The 18188-nt window shown below is 40.1% G+C and overlaps 1 protein-coding gene and 1 pseudogene across 3 annotated transcripts in view; one reads left to right on the top strand and one right to left on the bottom strand.

The window, feature by feature from the left end:
* Positions 1–1422: 1422 nt before the first annotated feature.
* ATP6V1H (ATPase H+ transporting V1 subunit H) overlaps positions 1423–18188 on the top strand; it is a 146796-nt gene continuing 130030 nt past the window's right edge. For 2 of the 3 annotated variants that reach the window (XM_004768821.3, XM_004768823.3), the window contains exons 1-4: positions 1423–1663; positions 2985–3140; positions 11820–11922; positions 12927–13016. In XM_004768821.3, coding sequence (XP_004768878.1) covers positions 3028–3140; positions 11820–11922; positions 12927–13016 — 306 coding nt within the window. In that variant the 5' untranslated portion in view covers positions 1423–1663; positions 2985–3027. Of the gene's footprint in view, positions 1664–2342; positions 2389–2984; positions 3141–11819; positions 11923–12926; positions 13017–18188 lie in introns of all 3 variants that reach the window. The other variant, XM_004768822.3, reaches the window with a different exon arrangement.
* On the bottom strand, positions 15284–15640 carry LOC123390899 (annotated as a pseudogene).

The following is an 18188-nucleotide window of genomic DNA, read 5'->3' on the forward strand; positions in this document are numbered from 1 at the left end:
TTTCCCCAAAGATGTCTATGTTCTAACCTCTGGAACCTGTGAATATGTTAACTTACATGGCAGACTGGAAACAGGGTTACGTATGTGGTTAAGGTTAAGGACCTAGAGATGGAGAGAGTTGCTTGCATTATGCTGGTGGACCCAATCTAATCACATGAAGCCATAAAATCAGAGAAGGCTTCTCAGCTGTGTGGAGAGAAGGCGGCGGGGGTGGGGGGGTGGGGAGGAGGGGGGAGGCAGAGGAGTAATAGAAGAAGAAAAAGAGAAAGGGAAAGGGCGCACATTCACGCTGTGATGCTGGCTTTGAGGATAGAGGAAGGGGGACATGAGCCAAGGAATGAAGGCATCTTCTAGAAACTGGAGAAGGCAGGGAAATGGATTGAGACCCATGTCAGGCTTCTGATCTCAAGAACTATAAAAGGATCAATTTGTGTTAAGCTCATGAATTTGTAGTAATTTGTTAAAACAGCAATAGGAAAAAAAATTATACACTATGTGTTTACTCATAAGTGTTTAAAACTTGACTGAAATGTAACATTTTTAGTAGAAATGTGTTGGTTTTACTTATAAATCCCTCTCAGTGCTATTTAGCAAAAACAGGCTATTACATATACCTGACTGTCCACTAGTTGTAGTATTGAGTAATATCACTCATGATTATCTTAAGACAAGGACAGATAGCTGAGGCCTGGACTGGGGCAACTTGGGCTTAAGGCAGGGTTATCAAATTTGCATTTTCAATAAACAGGAAAACTTATTTATTTGACAGACAGAGATCACAGGTAGGCAGAGAGGCAGGCGGTGGGGGCGGGGCGGGAAGCAGGCTCCCCGCTGAGCAGAGTGTCAGATGAGGGAGGGGCTCCATCCCAGAACCTGGGATCATGACCTGATGTGAAGGCAGAGGCTTTAACCCACTGAGCCACCCAGGCACCCAAAACGAAAACTTTTTAAAAAACGTAATTGCAAATACCACACGAAGCATAATTTGCTAAACCGAGGGCAAGATAACTTTTGTGATCAACGTTGCAGGATCAATTTCATACTTAACATCAGAGTAGAACGCCTGTGACATCGAGCTGTTAAGTCTATATGGAAGTCAATCTATTTAAACACGTTAAATCAAACACTTCAAAAGAATGACTGTTAAGATACAAATTTTGGCCTGACTCGGCCTTGGAGTGGGGACGCCGGCTGCACCCAAACGGGGCTCTGGGTTTTGGGGTGGTGGTCCCCACGTTCCCATCTTGTTCCCCTCCCTCCTGACGGGCCAGCCTGGGCTTAAGTTCTGGGTCCCTCCGGAGTCCCTGTCGCCAGTCGCCTAAACACTAGCTCCCCTCCGTGTGCAAGACCCTTCCAAGAGCTATGAGGCTGCGCGAGCTGTTTTGGATCTTCCCAGCTTCCGGCTTCCGGGATGTCACGTGCCTCTGGTCATGTGACCGACCCTCCTGTCATTCTAAGGCGGCCGCTCAAGCTTCCTTTTGCCTGCGCCTCCCCCAACGTCTCCTGGGTGCGGGAATCTCTGCACTTCCCGGGGTCTGTGGCTCCCTCCGCCTCTCCGGCCTCTTTACCGGGCAGGATACGCCGACTCGACGCTGTTTCAGGCGCCCCAGCCGGGCTGTGGCCCCGACGGCCTGAACCGCTGCGTCGTCCCCGCCGCCTTTGGGTGAGTTGTGGGGTCCCCAGGGTTTGCGAAGTAAGGCCGCACTCGCGTTTTGTCGCCTGCCTCAGCCCAGGTGAGGCGACCCCTGCGTCCTCCCCAGCTTCCCTCGCGCGCGCTGGTTTCTGGCTGCGCAGGTCCCTTCTGCTCTCCTCTCGCCGGGGTCTCCAGATTTCTTTCCTTTCAGGCCTCCAGTAGGTTTACGGAACTGAAGCTCCTCCACGGCAGAGGAGCAGGGGGGAGGGGGAGGAAAGGTTAAGAAGTGTACTTTCCCCAGGTTTGGGGCAGGCCCTGGCCTGCTGAAAATTGAGTTGTTCAGGGATTTAGAGGACGGTAATGAGGCACTTTCACCTACCCCGGGAGAGGCTGCCGGGCTTGGGTCCGCTTGGGTGTACCAGGGTTCCAGCCTGACCCGGACAGAGCCAGTTTTATCTCCGCCATACCTGTGTGTATTGCTTTCGCTTGTTTAGGCAGCAAATCCCCAGATGTAGAGATTAAGTTCCAAACTGACTAAGGTCATTGGGATTGTAGAATAGAATTTTGGGTATGGTTTTAGTTTCTTTGTGGTCATGGCGTGAACTTAACATTTTGTGAACCAGAACCTACATATTTTGTGTTGAGATAAAATCAGGCGTAAGCGTTTACTAGTGAATTTAGAAGAATTACATGAAAGCTCATTTTGCAGGTTCTTGTCATCACACCAGACTCCCATTGTCGGTTGTACCTAAACTGTAAGTGGTATTCGTTCCAAAACTTTCTCCCAAAATTGGTTATGAAAATACTGTGAACTTTGTTGAAAAAAGAAAGCTCTGTCTTTGAAGAAATGACATGGCCACTTTGGGGTTTTTAATTTGAATGAGTCATTTTAGAAGGTACTTGTAGGTTTTTCCTATACGTCACTTAAAAATGATGTTTAGTAAATGTAAATGAAATAATTGGTTTTATCTCTGCAAGTTATTTTTCCTGCCAGAAGGAGGTATGATCCCAGTTGTATACATTTAAACTGTATGCCTGTTTTATTAAAGGATGATTTCTGATGTCAGTGTCTTTAAGAGTTACTTTGAAAAATTTACTGCAAGACTAGACTCAATGATTAAAAACTTTTCTTGGAAATGAAGAAATCTTTAGGCAACACTCTTATGGGGTGTGGTGTAATTGGGCAAGATCTGAAATATAATAATAATATTTAATATTTAGGATATTCAATATTTGAGTTGAATGGTTGTCTGGGGAGAGTAGGATAATGATGATATTAATTATAACAGCAATGATTGTAGTGGTTGTTAAAAATGATAACATCTGGTATTCTGGTTTCATCTTGCATCAGAATTGAAGATCTGTTGAAAAACATCTAAGATCATAAAATCTAGATGACCAAAATGGATATCCGAGGTGCCGTAGATGCTGCTGTTCCAACAAACATTATTGCTGCCAAGGCTGCAGAGGTTCGCGCAAATAAAGTGAACTGGCAGTCCTATCTTCAGTAAGTACTGATTTGCTGTGAATCATGGATAATCATGTGCTTTCACATAGAACTTGTTCATGATCATGCTTCTATGAGAGGAATACTGGGAAAAATGCTAATAAATGTGGAAGAAAACACTTCCTCCTTAGAATTCTTACTTGACATGAGAAGTGCTGGAAACAGCCTGAGGCTCTAGCAGGGGAACAGAGCCACTCAGAGCAGTTTTGATCTTTTCTGTCTGGAAAGTTGTACTTTTTGAATGAGTGGGAAGTGTGGGCAGCGTGTTCATGGGATCTGTAGCCAAGGAAGGGGATAATGGGCAAAGCCTTCCAGACTGGCTTGTTGTGCCTTGGTGATCAATGTGGGGATGGAGGTGTTGCAGAATGGCTTATAGAACTAGTAAAAACAGTGTCGATTCTGAATTTCAAGATCTGGATTTAGGAATTCTGGTTCTTCTGTCTACTAGACTGGTAATTTTCAGTAAATCTGTTAACTTCTCTGAGGTTCACTGAAGTAAATGTGAAATGGGGATAGATAGAGTTGTTGCTCAAATAGTGTACTTAAAGTATTAACACAGTTGAATACAAACAGTATGTTGAATATACTGTTAATTAATTTTGGTTCTTTCCTTTTCTTTCTTGTATGCATTAAGATTTAGCATGCTGGTGTTCTATATTTATCTGTAAAGTAAGAGTTTATTCTTAACCGTAGTTTATCATACTGACTTTAGTTCATATCTGTTTATTTTGGTATACTTATAAGTGATTTATTAAGGAAATTCAGTTAAGATTTGCATATACATTTTGAAAAAGAAATTGAGGAATCTTTAGTTTAGTTTTTTTTTTTTTTAAGATTTTATTTATTCACTTGACAGAGATCACAAGTAGGCAGAGAGAGAGAGAGGAGGAAGCAGGCTCCCCACCGAGCAGAGAGCCTGATGTGGGGCTAGATCCCAGGACCCTGGGATCATGACCTGAGCCGAAGGCAGAGGCTTTAACCCACTGCCACCCAGATGCCCCAAGGAATCTTTAGTTTTATATTTAACAGTTTTCTTTGCTGTAAGAGGGACATGCAGTGTATAAAAATGATGCATTTATTTCTGTTAATTTAGTCACTTATCAAACATTTATTCCTGCCTTCAAGTGTGAGATATTTTTCTAGGCTTTTAGGCTTCAAAAGATAAATTTATAATCTTGTAGGTAGTCAAATATATAAACAGATCATTTAGATTTGGTATGTTAACTGAGATAGTAGAAAGGTGCACAGGGAACGATATAGGTGGACAGAAAAATGACAGTTAATTCTACCTCTGGGAGGTTTTCCTGTCGGGAGGTTTTCAAAGGTAGAGAATTAAAAGCTGCATTTTAGGTGGGGAATAAAACATGTTTTGGAAGCAGGCAGTGCAGAGGGCTGAGGCTGGAGGCAGCAAGGAGCCAGTTGTGAAGGCGCCTCCAGGAACAGAGTTTTAAAATTGCTGTTGTAGGTATTGGGAACAACCAATGTTTGTAAGTGGGGGTTAGATGTCAGATTGCTTTTTGGTTGGATTGTTCTATTGTCAAAGTAGAGGGTAGATTTGTGGAAACAAACCTAGAGCTAGGGGTGAGACTTTGGCAGTATTCAGATTATTGGAATGGATAGAACTGGATAGATTTGAGAAAGTCTTAGTGATTGATTTAATGTATGAGGGTGAAAAAAAAATCTAAGATGAGTCTGGATTCCTGCTTTAAGGGACTGGATTGTTACGGGGCCTTGGACTCAAGGGCAAGAGGAGGAGGGACTTTGTGATGTTTTCTCTCGTTATCTCTATCTGTGTAGTTAGGATTTTGAGTTCTGTTTCCTAATTTTAGTCCAAAGTGTGTTTAGACTAGAGGACAAGGAGTTTCATGTTTATAAAGCTGGACTCTGTTTATAACCTAAATAGAGTGATATTGTTACTGACCATAAGGCACTGGCTGACTGCAGAAGTTCCCTAGCATGGGCATGGAACATTTTTAATTCCATGTAGATTTTTTTTTCTTTTTAAAAGATTTTATTTATTTATTTGACAGAGATCATAAGTAGGCAGAGAAGCAGGCAGAGAGAGAGAGGGAAGCAGGCTCCCTGCAGAGCAGAGAGCCCGATATGGGGCTTGATCCCAGGACTCTGAGATCATGACCTGAGCCGAAGGCAGAGGCTTTAACCCACTGAGCCACCAAGCCCCCCCCCCCATGTAGATTTTTAATTGCTTTCTCTTCTGTTCCTTTTTTTCCAAGGCCTCTGTACTAGTAAGTTGTAGTCTCATTCCTACTTCTCTCCTTTACTTTGTTGTCCATCTCATGCATTTCTTTATAAAGCTTCTCTACTCTGTATATCTGTATACAAATGTTCATCAAATGTTACTGTGTGCCTGCTGTTGAGCCAACTGTTTAGGGGACATTGGTGGATGTTAAATGTACCCCAAAGAGCTTACAAGTCATTGGGGCCATCCATGACACATGAGTTCTCAGGGAATCTTGTATCACATCTTATTCTGATAAAAATAAAACCCTTGGAAAATCCTCTAATGTCAAAAGGCCAATATGCTCTAGCCCATATGGATTAACACGTTATTATGAAAATACAGTGTTTTAAAAATGTATGTTTGTTTGATTAAACTTTTTCTTAGTAATTGAACTATACTGTACTTAAATGAATGGACATGGCTATCTATTAGTCAAGATAGAATCTAGTAAAACTCCATCCTGAGGATCCAAGAATCATAAAATATTGTAAAATATCATTCTTCCACTCGAGTATAAGGTCTGATGAGGAAACAGAACTTTAAATAAAAAAGATTCAGTAATAAAAAGTGGGAAGCATTAAAATGGAAATATATGTGAAGTTTTCTCAAAAAGCAAAAACAGGGAACGAATAATTATTTTTTTTTTTTTGGGAACGAATAATTATTTGGGAGCTTTAGGAATGACTTCACAGAATACATGAAGATACTCGTGGGAGTTGTCCAAGCAGAGGAGCGGTGGGCGGTGGTGAAGGAAACTGCTGGCTGGGGGCTGAATTGGGGAAGAACATGCAGCACTAGGGGAGCCTCAGGTAGTTGGGTGGGGCTTTCTCCCGGCTGCTGCAGGCCAGTTTGTGGCACCTTCCTTCACTGGCTTTGGAGGCTCAAACCCATCGGGCATTTTGACACTTCTCTTCCATAACTAACCATATCCAGACAAACTCTTTTAGCTCTGTGTCAGAACCCATCCCAGATCTTACCACTTTTTCTCTAGCTCCACTTTCACTGCCATGTGTAAGCTGTCATTATCTCTCACATACTCTCTTCTTTTTTTTTTTAAATTTTTTCAATTTATTTATTTTCAGAAAAACAGTATTCATTATTTTTTCACCACACCCAGTGCTCCATGCAATCCGTGCCCTCTATAATACCCATCACCTGGTACCCCAACCTCCCACACCCCCGCCACTTCAAACCCCTCAGATTGTTTTTCAAAGTCCATAGTCTCTCATGATTCACCTCCTCTTCCAATTTACCCCGACTCCCTTCTCCTCTCTAACACCCCTTGTCCTCCATGATATTTGTTATGCTCCACAAATAAGTGAAACCATATGATAATTGACTTTCTCTGCTTGACTTACTTCACTCAGCATAATCTCTTCCAGTCCCATTCATGTTGCTACAAAAGTTGGGTATTCATCCTTTCTGATGGAGGCATAATACTCCATAGTGTATATGGACCACATCTTCCTTATCCATTCGTCTGTTGAAGGGCATCTTGGTTCTTTCCATAGTTTGGCGACCGTGGCCATTGCTGCTATAAACATTGGGGTACAGATGGCCCTTCTTTTCATGACATCTGTATCTTTGGGGTAAATACCCAGGAGTGCAATTGCAGGGTCATAGGGAAGTTCTATTTTTAATTTCTTGAGGAATCTCCACACTGTTCTCCAAAGAGGCTGCACCAACTTGCATTCCCACCAACAGTGTAAGAGGGTTCCCCTTTCTCCACATCCTCTCCAACACATGTTGTTTCCTGTTTTGTTAATTTTGGCCATTCTAACTGGTGTAAGGTGATATCTCAATGTGGTTTTAATTTGAATCTCTCTGAGGGCTAATGATGATGAACATTTTTTCATGTGTCTGATAGCCATTTGTATGTCTTGATTGGAGAAGTGTCTGTTCATATCTTCCGCCGATTTTTTGATATGTTTGCCTGTTTCGTGTGTGTTGAGTTTGAGGAGTTCATGATAGATCCTGGATATCAACCTTTTGTCTGTACTGTCATTTTCACATGCTCTCTTCTTAACAAACCCTTGCCTGCTGTGTCAGGTTTCATTGTCCCCCATAGGAGCAAGTCTGCTTTTTTTAAATTAAAAAATTGATTTAATTGACTATAATGTTATGTTAATTTCAGGTGTACAACATAGTGATTGGATATTTTTATACATTATGAAGTAATCATCTTGGTGGGTCTAGCTGTCACCTGTCACCACACAAAGTTAGTACAATATGATTGACCATATTCCCTGTGCTGTACTTTTCATCCCCATGATTTATTTATTTTGTAACTGTAGGTTTGTACCTTTTAATCGCCCTCATCTATTTTGCTCTTCCCCTCACACCCCTCTCCTTTACTCATCACTGCTTGTTCTCTGTATCTGTGAATGTGTTTCTGTTTTGTTTTGTTTTGTTTTTTTGACTTCACACATAAGTGAAATGTGCAGGATTTTTCTGTGTGTCTGACTTACTTCCTGACTTAATGCTAGGACACTAAATGCTTTGAAAACAAAACTGAAGCTTGGTAAAGAGCTAGAAAGTGCTAACAGAGGAAAGAATATATTCTCGGTGGATTACAGTGAAGGCCTTTCTTCTTTTTTTAAAATTTAGATTTATTTATTTATTTTAAAGACAGAGAGTGCATGGGCAGGGGGAGAGGCAGAGGCAGAGAGAGGAAAAGCAGACTACCCACTGAGCAGGGAGTCTGACACAAGGCTTGATCTCAGGACCCGGAGGTCATGACCTGAGCCAAAACCAAGAGTCACCTACCAAGACTTACTTCCCTTACTATTACCCTCTAGGTCCATCCATGTTGTCCCAAATGGCGAGATCTCATCCTTTTTTATGGCTGCATGATATTCCTTTGTGTATATACCACATTTTCCTTATCCTTATGTCTGTTGGTGGACACTTAGGTTGTTTCTGTATCTTGACTGTTGTAAATAATGCAGCAGTAAACACTGGGGTGCACATATCTTTGAATTACTGTTTTTTTTCCAGGGATAAATATCTAGAACTGGAATTGAAGAGCAGTTCTTTACAATGCAGTGACAGTCATTTTGAAAATATAAATCAGATTATGCCACCCTGGTCACAGATATCCAGCAACTCTGCTTTTCTTGCTCTTTGAAGCTACTGCTGCCCCAACTGTGCTTGGACTTAGACCTCTGTCTGGAAGTTCCTCCCTAGATCACTCAGCTCATTGACTTCATGCAGTTATATGCACAGGTGTGTTCAGAAAGGCCTTCACTGTGGGGCGCCTGGGTGGCTCAGTTGGTTAAGCCTCTGACTCTTGGTTTTGGCTCAGGTCATGACCTCAGGGTCTTGAGATCAAGCCTTGTGTCAGACTCCCTGCTCAGTGGGTAGTCTGCTTTTCCTCTCTCTTCCTCTGCCTCTCCCCCTGCCCGTGCGCTCTCTGTCTCTAAAATAAATAAATAAATCTTAATTTAAAAAAAAGAAGAAAGGCCTTCACTGCAATCCACCGAGAATATATTCTTTCCTCTGTTAGCACTTTCTAGCTCTTTACCAAGCTTCAGTTTTGTTTTCATAGCATTTAGTGTCCTGGCATTATGGTATGCATGTGTGTATTTAAAAGATTATTTTTGAGGGCGCCTGGGTGGCTCAGTGGGTTAAGCCGCTGCCTTCGGCTCAGGTCATGATCTTGGGGTCCTGGGATCGAGTCCCACATCGGGCTCTCTGCTCAGCAGGGAGCCTGCTTCCTTCTATCTCCCTCTCTGCCTGCCTCTCCATCTGCTTGTGATCTCTCTCTGTCAGGTAAATAAATAAAATCTTTAAAAAAAATTATTTTTGTATTTGTTTGTTTTTGTTTTCCTCCCTGCGATGCAAGCTCAAAGAGGGATGTTTAATTCACTGCTGTGTTATCTGTTCTTAAAGGTGCCTGACACACAGGCTGATAGTTGATCTTGGGTGATTAGATCATTAATGGGTAGAGTGGATGTTGGGCAGTGGTGGAGACAGTGTTTGGGAAAGGAGTAATGTATTTGGTAAGTCATGGACTGTTTCATGTTGCTTTCATGTCAACAGTAGGATCTGTTTTTCTGGCCTTATTTATTTATTTATTTATTTTTGGCCTTATTTTAAAGAAGAGCAGATAGCTGTGCAGATAGGTTAAGTAACATGTACCTGCTGATACAGGTTTTAATTAGTCAGTTGATTCAAAAGATTTTTCCTGAATGCCTTTACCTAGGTGCTAGGGAGAATTGCCATTCAAATTCACAGTCTGACTGATACGAAAGGAGAAATACTGTTAGATGTGTGCTTGAGAAAGCTGGCTGGTGGTAGGAGAGAGGGATGTGGGGTGGATCAAAAGCAAGGAAACCCTTTGGTGGATTGTTACCTTAGGCCTGAGCCACTCCAGAGACAGGGAAGTCAGGAGGAGACTGATGGTAGGTGGAAGGATGGCTAGGACTGGTGTCTGAGTGGTCTCAGGTCATTAGAAAAGAGACCAGAGTCCCTAACTTGCTAGGTTATGGGACTGTCCAAGGAAGATTGAGAGATAAAAGAATTTAAGCAAGAAAAGAAGAAGGTTACTTGAAACAAAGGCAGGAAAGACAGATTTCAGAACTGGCTTACGAAATAAAAACCACAGTTATTTAAATGGAAAAGAAAGCCATAGAATTGATAAGGTTACCAATTGTAACCTTCATTGTACTCTTAGTCATGGTAGAAAAACCACAACTTTTTCACATGATTATCCTATCTGCAAAGGTTATGATATGCTTTTATACATCAGCATAGCAAAATTTGGGGCTGAAATTGGTTTAGCTAGGAAGTTCAGGTTTATGAAAAAGACTGTGTTTATTTTGGGGCCATCGCTGGACGGGATGACCTTGCTGGTCTATCCCAGGGTACAGAGTGCATTTATTCCTGCCTGGTATGTGAAGTGCTTAGCCATGGAGAAAACAGGGCAAAGTGCCTCCCCCCCCCCCCTTTCTTTGCACTTTCGTTATCCCATTAACCAGGCTGCCGTGGAGTGTGTGTAGGGATATATGTTAGTGATGTCATTTCTGCCTCGGAGGGTTTGGAGTGCCTATGTGCTTCTTCTATTGAAGGAGAGGTCCCCGTGCATGAGAGGGGACTGCAGGAGGGCAGCCTGGGCCTCAGACTGTGAGCTACCTACACAGAGCTAGTGGAGAGCACTCAGGGAGGTTTTAAGGAGTGCAAATGGAGAGAGCCTTCCATAGAACCTGAGGCACAGGATAGGAGATAAGGAGTCTGTGAAGAACACTGATGAGTCTTTTGAGGAGGACAAGAAGAATCCGGAAGCTCAGGAAGAGAGTGTCAGGAAATGGTCATGTTTTCACCTGCCTTAGGAATCTAGAAAAATAAGGACTTGAAATTCCTGTTTGGGTTGGTAAGGAAAGGTTTGTTGATAAAATCCAATGCATGAGAATAGTTTACCAAAAAAAGCCATGTTAAAAAAAAAGGAACATATGTGAAAACAAAGTTACAAGCTTCAAACTGTGTAACTGATACAAGAATGACAGCAGTAGATTACAAAATCCAGAAGCAAGTTAACAGGATATAAAATAGTTTAGTATATAGTAGTAGTATATAGAAAACCCAGAAGGGGTAAAATAAAACACTGACATGTTGAATACTTGAAAGTCAAGATCTTTGGAGGAAGGTGGGGTTGTGGGGAGGAGTATCAGGAAGTTTAAAAGTTTGGTTCCCTTGTATTGTGGGAGGGAATAGGTCTGAGGATCTCACCTTCCCAGACTCTCCTGTGTGGTCAGAGACCTGTTCTCTTCAGGACTTTGCCTGAATCTGGGCTGGGCTCTTTCCCTTCCACGTCCGGTGCTCTCCACCCCTTCCCTGGGCCCTCTAGGGAGCACTGCCTACATAGATTGCCCACGCACCAACCTCCATGTCAAGGCCTGCCACCAGGAATCCAATCAAAGACAGATCTGAAAAAGGACTACATGTAACTATGCATGTGGGGGAAACCTGCTTCAAATTCATTGTTTTCACTGTTGGGCTTTTGTGGTACATTAGTCTCTCGATATACTTGGGGGCATGGGGTGGGGAAGGGCAGTTTTTAAAACTACTGAGTTAAACAATATATTGATGCTATTTATTGACGGAGCATATTATAAACATTTTTAATTTAAAGAAAAATTTTTTAAAAAGATTTTATTTATTTGATGAATCATCTAATATCATCTTCAAATCAGCCCCTAAAGGCAATGTGGATATTATTCCCACCTTGCAGATAAATTAACTCAGGTCCAGAGAGGTTGGATTATCAGTAAGTGGTGGAGCCAGGCTTTCACTCAGGTCTATCTGCTGCCAGGACCTGTGTGCCCACCCTAGTGGTTAACTCCCAGGGAGAGAGGAGAAAGATGGGAAATTCCTATATCCCTTGCTCACGGTGGTGATTCACTTTTATTGAGAAAACCCAAGTTACTCTTACTTTCTAGGGGGCAGATGATTTCTGCTGAAGATTGTGAATTCATTCAAAGGTTTGAAATGAAAAGAAGTCCTGAAGAGAAGCAAGAGATGCTCCAAACTGAAGGCAGTCAGGTGAGGAATATAAACATTATGTCATCAACACCTCCTTGTGTCATTAAAAATACTAGAAAAGAGTTTTAATGACTTTATGACATTCCCTTGTAGGTACACATTATAATTTAGCTAAAAGTCCTTTTTTATTGGAAGACATTTTTGTCTTCCAATAAAAAGACATTTTCCAATAAAAAGACATTTTGTCTTTGTCTTTATTGGAAGACAAGATTTCCAGTTCTCTTTGCTCATTTTGGAAAAATGTTATATTGGGTATGTTTATTCCTCTATCCTTTTCTGCATTTCTAAAAATCTTTCTGGAATAGATTCCTAGAAGGGAAATTAAGTTTCAAAGTATATGTTGCTTTTAAAGTTGCTTAACTTTTTTTTTAAGAACATTTTTTAAGGAATTTAAGAAAATTTCTAGAATATGACCATCAGATTTTCTAATGTGGGGTCTTGATGGCCTGAAAGAGCCTGTATGCAACTCAGTCTGATTCTCGCAACAATCCTGGGAAATCTGTGAGGAAACATACTGTTAGCTCCAGTTTTTGTTGAATTCCAGAGATTATCACATAGTTGAAATGTTGTAGGATGGAGACAGTTCATGGCCTTCTGATTCTAATCCTAATCCCTTGTTGCTGTAGTGTTCTGCTTCCCAGCAAATGAAAAAAACAAAACCAAAAACAACCCCAAATCAAAATCACTGATAATTTTTGGTTGTCTGTGTAACTTAATCTTTATGTTACCACAGTCAGTCAAGAGTTATAGTTACTAGGTCTGTTAAAAGTAGTAAACACTTTGAAATTTATCATTAAAAATGGTCAAAATTGAACGCAAGTCATAGTATGTTTCTATCATACTTCATCACAGTATTTGTAAAAAGTATCCATTTTTTGTAATTGAGATCTGTTGGTAATAGCATTTATATTAGAATTTATGCAAGAGAAATAATATTTTGCTGAAATTCCATTAAAATGTTTTTTGTAGTTGAAAATAAGTTAACATTACTTTTTCTTTTTCAGTGTGCTAAAACCTTTATAAATTTGATGACCCATATCTCCAAAGAACAGACAGTTCAGTACATATTAACTATGGTAGATGATATGCTGCAGGTAGGTATATTCTTTACTTAATACATTTGCTGACTTCATTAGTTTGTATTCCATGCAGTAACAGTATTTTTTATGGTTTCACTTATACCATGGGTTCTCTTTTAGAGTTGTAATTGCTAATAGTGTTAAAGATGGGAATGCCCCCACACGGGCTACTTTTGTTTTTTAGGATATCTGGTAATCAATCTGTATTTTTTCCCCGTAATACCTTAGGAGTTCTATGTCGAATAGCAACAGTTTTGGGTGAATCACTTGAGGCTTTCTGGATGTTCTTTGTACTTACGGGCAATGTGGCTTTTTCCCTTTCAGTCATTCAACAGATTTCAATGCCCCTGCTATATGTTTCAAGTCAGTGCCAAGTACTGGGGCTTCAGTGCTGAATGCAGGCAAGGTGCTTGCCTTCAAAGTCTTGTCTCTTTGGAGAACATTTTGCTTATCATCAGACTTTTCCAGTTGCATAAAGTTTCTATTTACTCTTTTACTGTCTCTCAACACAGAGGGGCCTCCCTTATTCACAGTTTTGTATTTTACAACAGAGTGTAATTTAGGTTTAAAATCTTGGTGTACTGAGTGGTTCTCTTTGAGACAGGGCACCTGGCTGCTAAATCCAGTACCTGACTGCATGTCTCAGGACTTGAAGAACAGTATCAGTGTGGTTTCTTATGTGGAGCATTGTTCTGTCAGTTTACAAGGAAAAACATTTATTGATGGCCTTCTATGTTCCATTTGTTGTACTGATTGTAATTGAAGGTACAGAAGTTAATTAAGAAGTACAGTGCTGTCTACTTAGGGACCCTCATGTCATTTATAGTAATGTAGTGATTTTGTAATATGAGTAAGGGTCAGTATCCAGCCTGGACTGATACAGGCCTGTCTGAGAATGATCATGGTCTCTCTTAGTATTTTTTCCTTTAGTAAAGTTAAGAAAAATGGGGAATGTTGTGGTCTGCCTTGGTTATCCTGATTACTATATAGGATTGTACCTAGAATGAACAGGCTTGAATTGGCATGCGGACTTTGGTTTTATTTATATGTGTATACATACATACAACACATACATGCATGCACACACAAATATCTTCATTTTTTAAAAAGATTTTATGTATTTGAGAGACAGAGATAGCAAGAGAGAACAGGAGTGGGGAGTAGGGGGAGAAGCAGGCTCCTTCCGCTGAGCAAGGAGCCTGATGAGGGACTTGATCCTAGGACCCTGGGATCATGACCGGAGCCAAAGAGATGCTTAACTGACTGAGCCACTCAGGTGCCCCACAAATACCCTCACTTTTTATACATTTATCTGTAAATTAGAAACCATGAGTCCATACTATATCAGTTTCATTTCAGCTCAACATTAGTTCATTCTAATCTCCCTTTTCTGTAATTGTAACTATTCTATGACAGTGAAATTGTGAATTCCTCTTGTCCTTTGTATATTTACTTGTCTGTTCCACCCAGCACAAGGAAAGGAGTTTCAAAATGGCTGACCCATACAGCTATGAAGAGTGAACCTTTATCTAGAGTTCAGTATTTGTTTGTGGTACTTTTCGTTAAGCTGAGAGTATGTAGCCAGTGAATTGTGTTCAGGTTTCTTTCAGAGTAGTTATATAATTTTTCTTGAAATACAGTTACGGTCATTTGTGTTTTTTGGTATTCTACTTATTTTCTTCTCATTCTTACAGATTTTGTTTTATTATTTTTGATTATGTAAAACACTAACAGCTTCCAGAAGTCAAAACTGTACAGAAAAGATAATGCTCAGACAAATGTCACCAAACCCTCACTCCCATCCCTTGCATTCCTACCTAACTCTTGTTAGGTAACTGGTATCATTGATTTCTGGTTTATTCTTCCTGTTTTTTTCCCCCCTGCATAAATAGGCAGATACATACTTCCTTCTCTTTCTTATAAAAAGCATGTACCAAATACCATCTCTTATATTTTACTCATCTCACTTAACAGAATATGCCAGAAATCATTCCATATCCATTCTGAGATACTCTTTTTTGATAAAACAAAATACTTTTTTTTTTTAAAGACTTTATTTTTAAGTATTCTCTACGCCCAATGTGGGGTTCAAACTTACAACCCTAAGATCAAGAATTGCACACCCTCTGTGTGCCAGCCAGTCTCCTTACAACAAAGCATTGGATGTACTGTAGTTTACTTAATCAGTCTCTCATGTGATGACATTGAGGTTAGCTCATATACATATTTATTTGAGTTGAAAAAAGGTTTATTTTTTGAAATGTTCATTGGGTTGGGCCTGATCATGCATCTTCACCAGTAGCTGGTAGATCTCCACCTTTGGTGCTTTCGGTGTAAATTACTTGAGCTCTATTTTGAAACCAGTTGATAAATCCTTTATGAGGAGCTCCTGAAGGACTTTCCTGGCTGGGGTACCATGAATTTCAGTCTTGGGCAACAACTGGGCTTAACCTTTATCGTTGGGAACATCTTTACAGAATTTGTCATATGTGGCTTTGTCAAGCAAGACAAGCTTATTGAGCACGTGCTGAACCTTTGGACTGCTTCTTTTTGGCTTTGCCTTCAGATTTGCTCACTAGGTTTTTGTCTTTCTTGGCTGACTTTCTGGCATCTTTCTTCTTATTGTCCTTGGGTGGCATCATGAGGTGTGGGGAGCAGCCTCGCTATGATGTTGGACCAAAATGTGGTTCCAATATTTTGTAATGAGAAATAAAGCCGATATAACCTTGGGCAAATCTATTTTCATATGGGTTGGGAGTGTACTTCGTGGTAAATGCCTCGAAATAGGATTGCTGGGCAAAAGAGTACTACATACATAGTTTTGGTAAGCTATTGCCATAAAATTCCATTTTGCAGTCCCACTGACATACAAGAATGCCTGTGTCTCTGCAACCTTGCCAACAGAGGGCATTGTCAGACTTTCACATTTTTGCCAATCAAGATGGATCTAAAGTTGAACAAATTCAAATACAGTTTTTTTTCTTTTCCTGTTGACCTGTTTTTTATGAGGGATTCAGATTTAGGTAGCTGACATTATCCTTAGCTATTGATTAAATACATTTTAACAGTTGATTTTATTGGTAACATTTTAGTTACATTGAGAAATTTGCACAAACTTTGATTTCTTGTGCTGTTTAAAAAAAATACCGTAAATTCAAATGGTTTCCTGTTTGTGATTCAGTTATTTTATTCTTCACACTTCTGGATAGAATAGTTTTGGACAGAATTGCTTGTTTTTTTTTTTTTTTTCTTACCTGTTCAGTTTTAGGTACATAATTTTGAAGATTAAGATTTTTTTTTTGGTGCTCAGGTATCAACAGCAATTATTAAATGGCTTTGAGAAGAAGGGCTTTATTCTTATTCTTAAAGGTTTGTGACTTGTGGGGCACCTGGGTGGCTCAGTGGGTTAAAGCCTCTGCCTTCAGCTCAGTTCATGATCCCAGGGTCCTGGGATCGAGTCACACATCGGGCTCTCTGCTCAGCAGGGAGCCTGCTTCCTCCTCTCTCTCTGCCTGCTTCTCTATGATCTCTGTCTGTCAAATAAATAAATAAAATCTTAAAAAAAAAAAAAAAAGGTTTGTGACTTGAGTACCTGGAACAGTGATGGGTGGAAGATAAGTTTTGCTTATTTGTTTTATTCAAATTCAAGTTTTTGGTCTCATAAAAGGAGTTTGGAAGTTTTCCTTCCACTTCTGTTTTTTGGGCTAGCCTCAGAAGAATAGGTATTAATTCTTATTTAATTGTTTGATAGAATTTCCCTGGGAAGCTATCCGATCCTGGACTCTATTTTTTGGGGGGAATTTTGATTATTGATTCAATTTCTTTGCTGGTTGATGGTCTGTTCAGATTTTCTATTTCTTCTAGGAATTTATCCATTTTTTTCCCAGATTGCCTAATTTGTTTGCTCATAATATTCTCTTACAATTGTTTGCATTTATTATTGCTCATAATATTCTCTTACAATTGTTTGCATTTCTGTGCAATCGGTTGTGATCTCTCTCCTCTCTCATTTGTTATTTTATTTATTTGGGTCCTTTCTCTTCTTTTGCTAAGTCTGGCTGCGGGTTTATCAATTTTGTTAATTCTTTCAAAGAACTAGCTCCTGGTTTCATTGATCTGTTCTACTGTTTTTCTCATTCCTGTATCCATGGTTTCTGCTTTCATCTTAATTATTTCCCTTCTTCTGCTGGTTTTAGGCTTTATTTCCTGTTCTTTTTTCCTGCTCCTTTAGTTGTAATGTTAAGTTGTGTATTTGAGACTTTTCTTGCTTCTTTTTTTTTTTTTTTTTAATATTTTATTTATTTATTTGACAGAGAGAAATCACAAGTAGATGGAGAGGCAGGCAGAGAGAGAGAGGGAAGCAGGCTCCCTGCTGAGCAGAGAGCCCGATGCGGGACTCGACCCAGGACCCCGAGATCATGACCTGAGCTGAAGGCAGCGGCTTAACCCACTGAGCCACCCAGGCGCCCCGAGACTTTTCTTGCTTCTTGAGGAAGGCCTTTATTGCTATGTCCCAAAGCTTTAGGACTGTTGTGTTTTCATTTTCATTTGCTTCCATGTGGGTTTTAAAAAAAAATTTCTTCTTTAATTTTCTGGTTAACCCATTCATTCTTTAGTAGGTTATTCTTTAACCTCTGTGTATTTGTAGTCTTTCAAAAATTTTTCTTGTGGTTGAACTTCAAGTTTCACAGAGTTGTGATCTGAAAATATGCATGGCATTATCTCAATCTTTTTGTACTGGTTGAGGCCTCATCTGTGACCCAGTATGTGATCTGTCCTGGAGAATGTTCCACGTGCACTCAAGAAGAATGTGTATTCTGCTGCTGTAGAATGAAATGCCTTGAGCCTATCTGTTCAGTCTATCTTGTCCAGTGTGTCATTGAAAGCCATAGATAGATTCCTTGTTGATTTTCTGCTTAAATGATCTGTCCGTTCCTGTGAGTGAGGTGTTAAAGTACCCTAGTATTATTATATTGTTATCAGTGAGTTTCTTTATGTTTGTTACTAATTTATTTCTGTATTTAGCTGTTCACAAGTAGGGGATAAATATTTACTATTGTTAGACCTTCGTGATGGATAGAACCTTTTATTATGATATAGTGCTCTTCTTTATCTCTTGGTACAGTCTTTGATTTACAAATCTAGTTTGTCTGCTAAAAGTATGACTAGCCCAGCTTTCTCTTGATA

This window comes from Mustela putorius, unplaced genomic scaffold, assembly GCF_011764305.1.
Source record: "Mustela putorius furo isolate JIRA1106 unplaced genomic scaffold, ASM1176430v1.1 tig00000151_pilon_pilon_pilon, whole genome shotgun sequence".
In the NCBI taxonomy this organism is placed as follows: domain Eukaryota; kingdom Metazoa; phylum Chordata; class Mammalia; order Carnivora; family Mustelidae; genus Mustela; species Mustela putorius.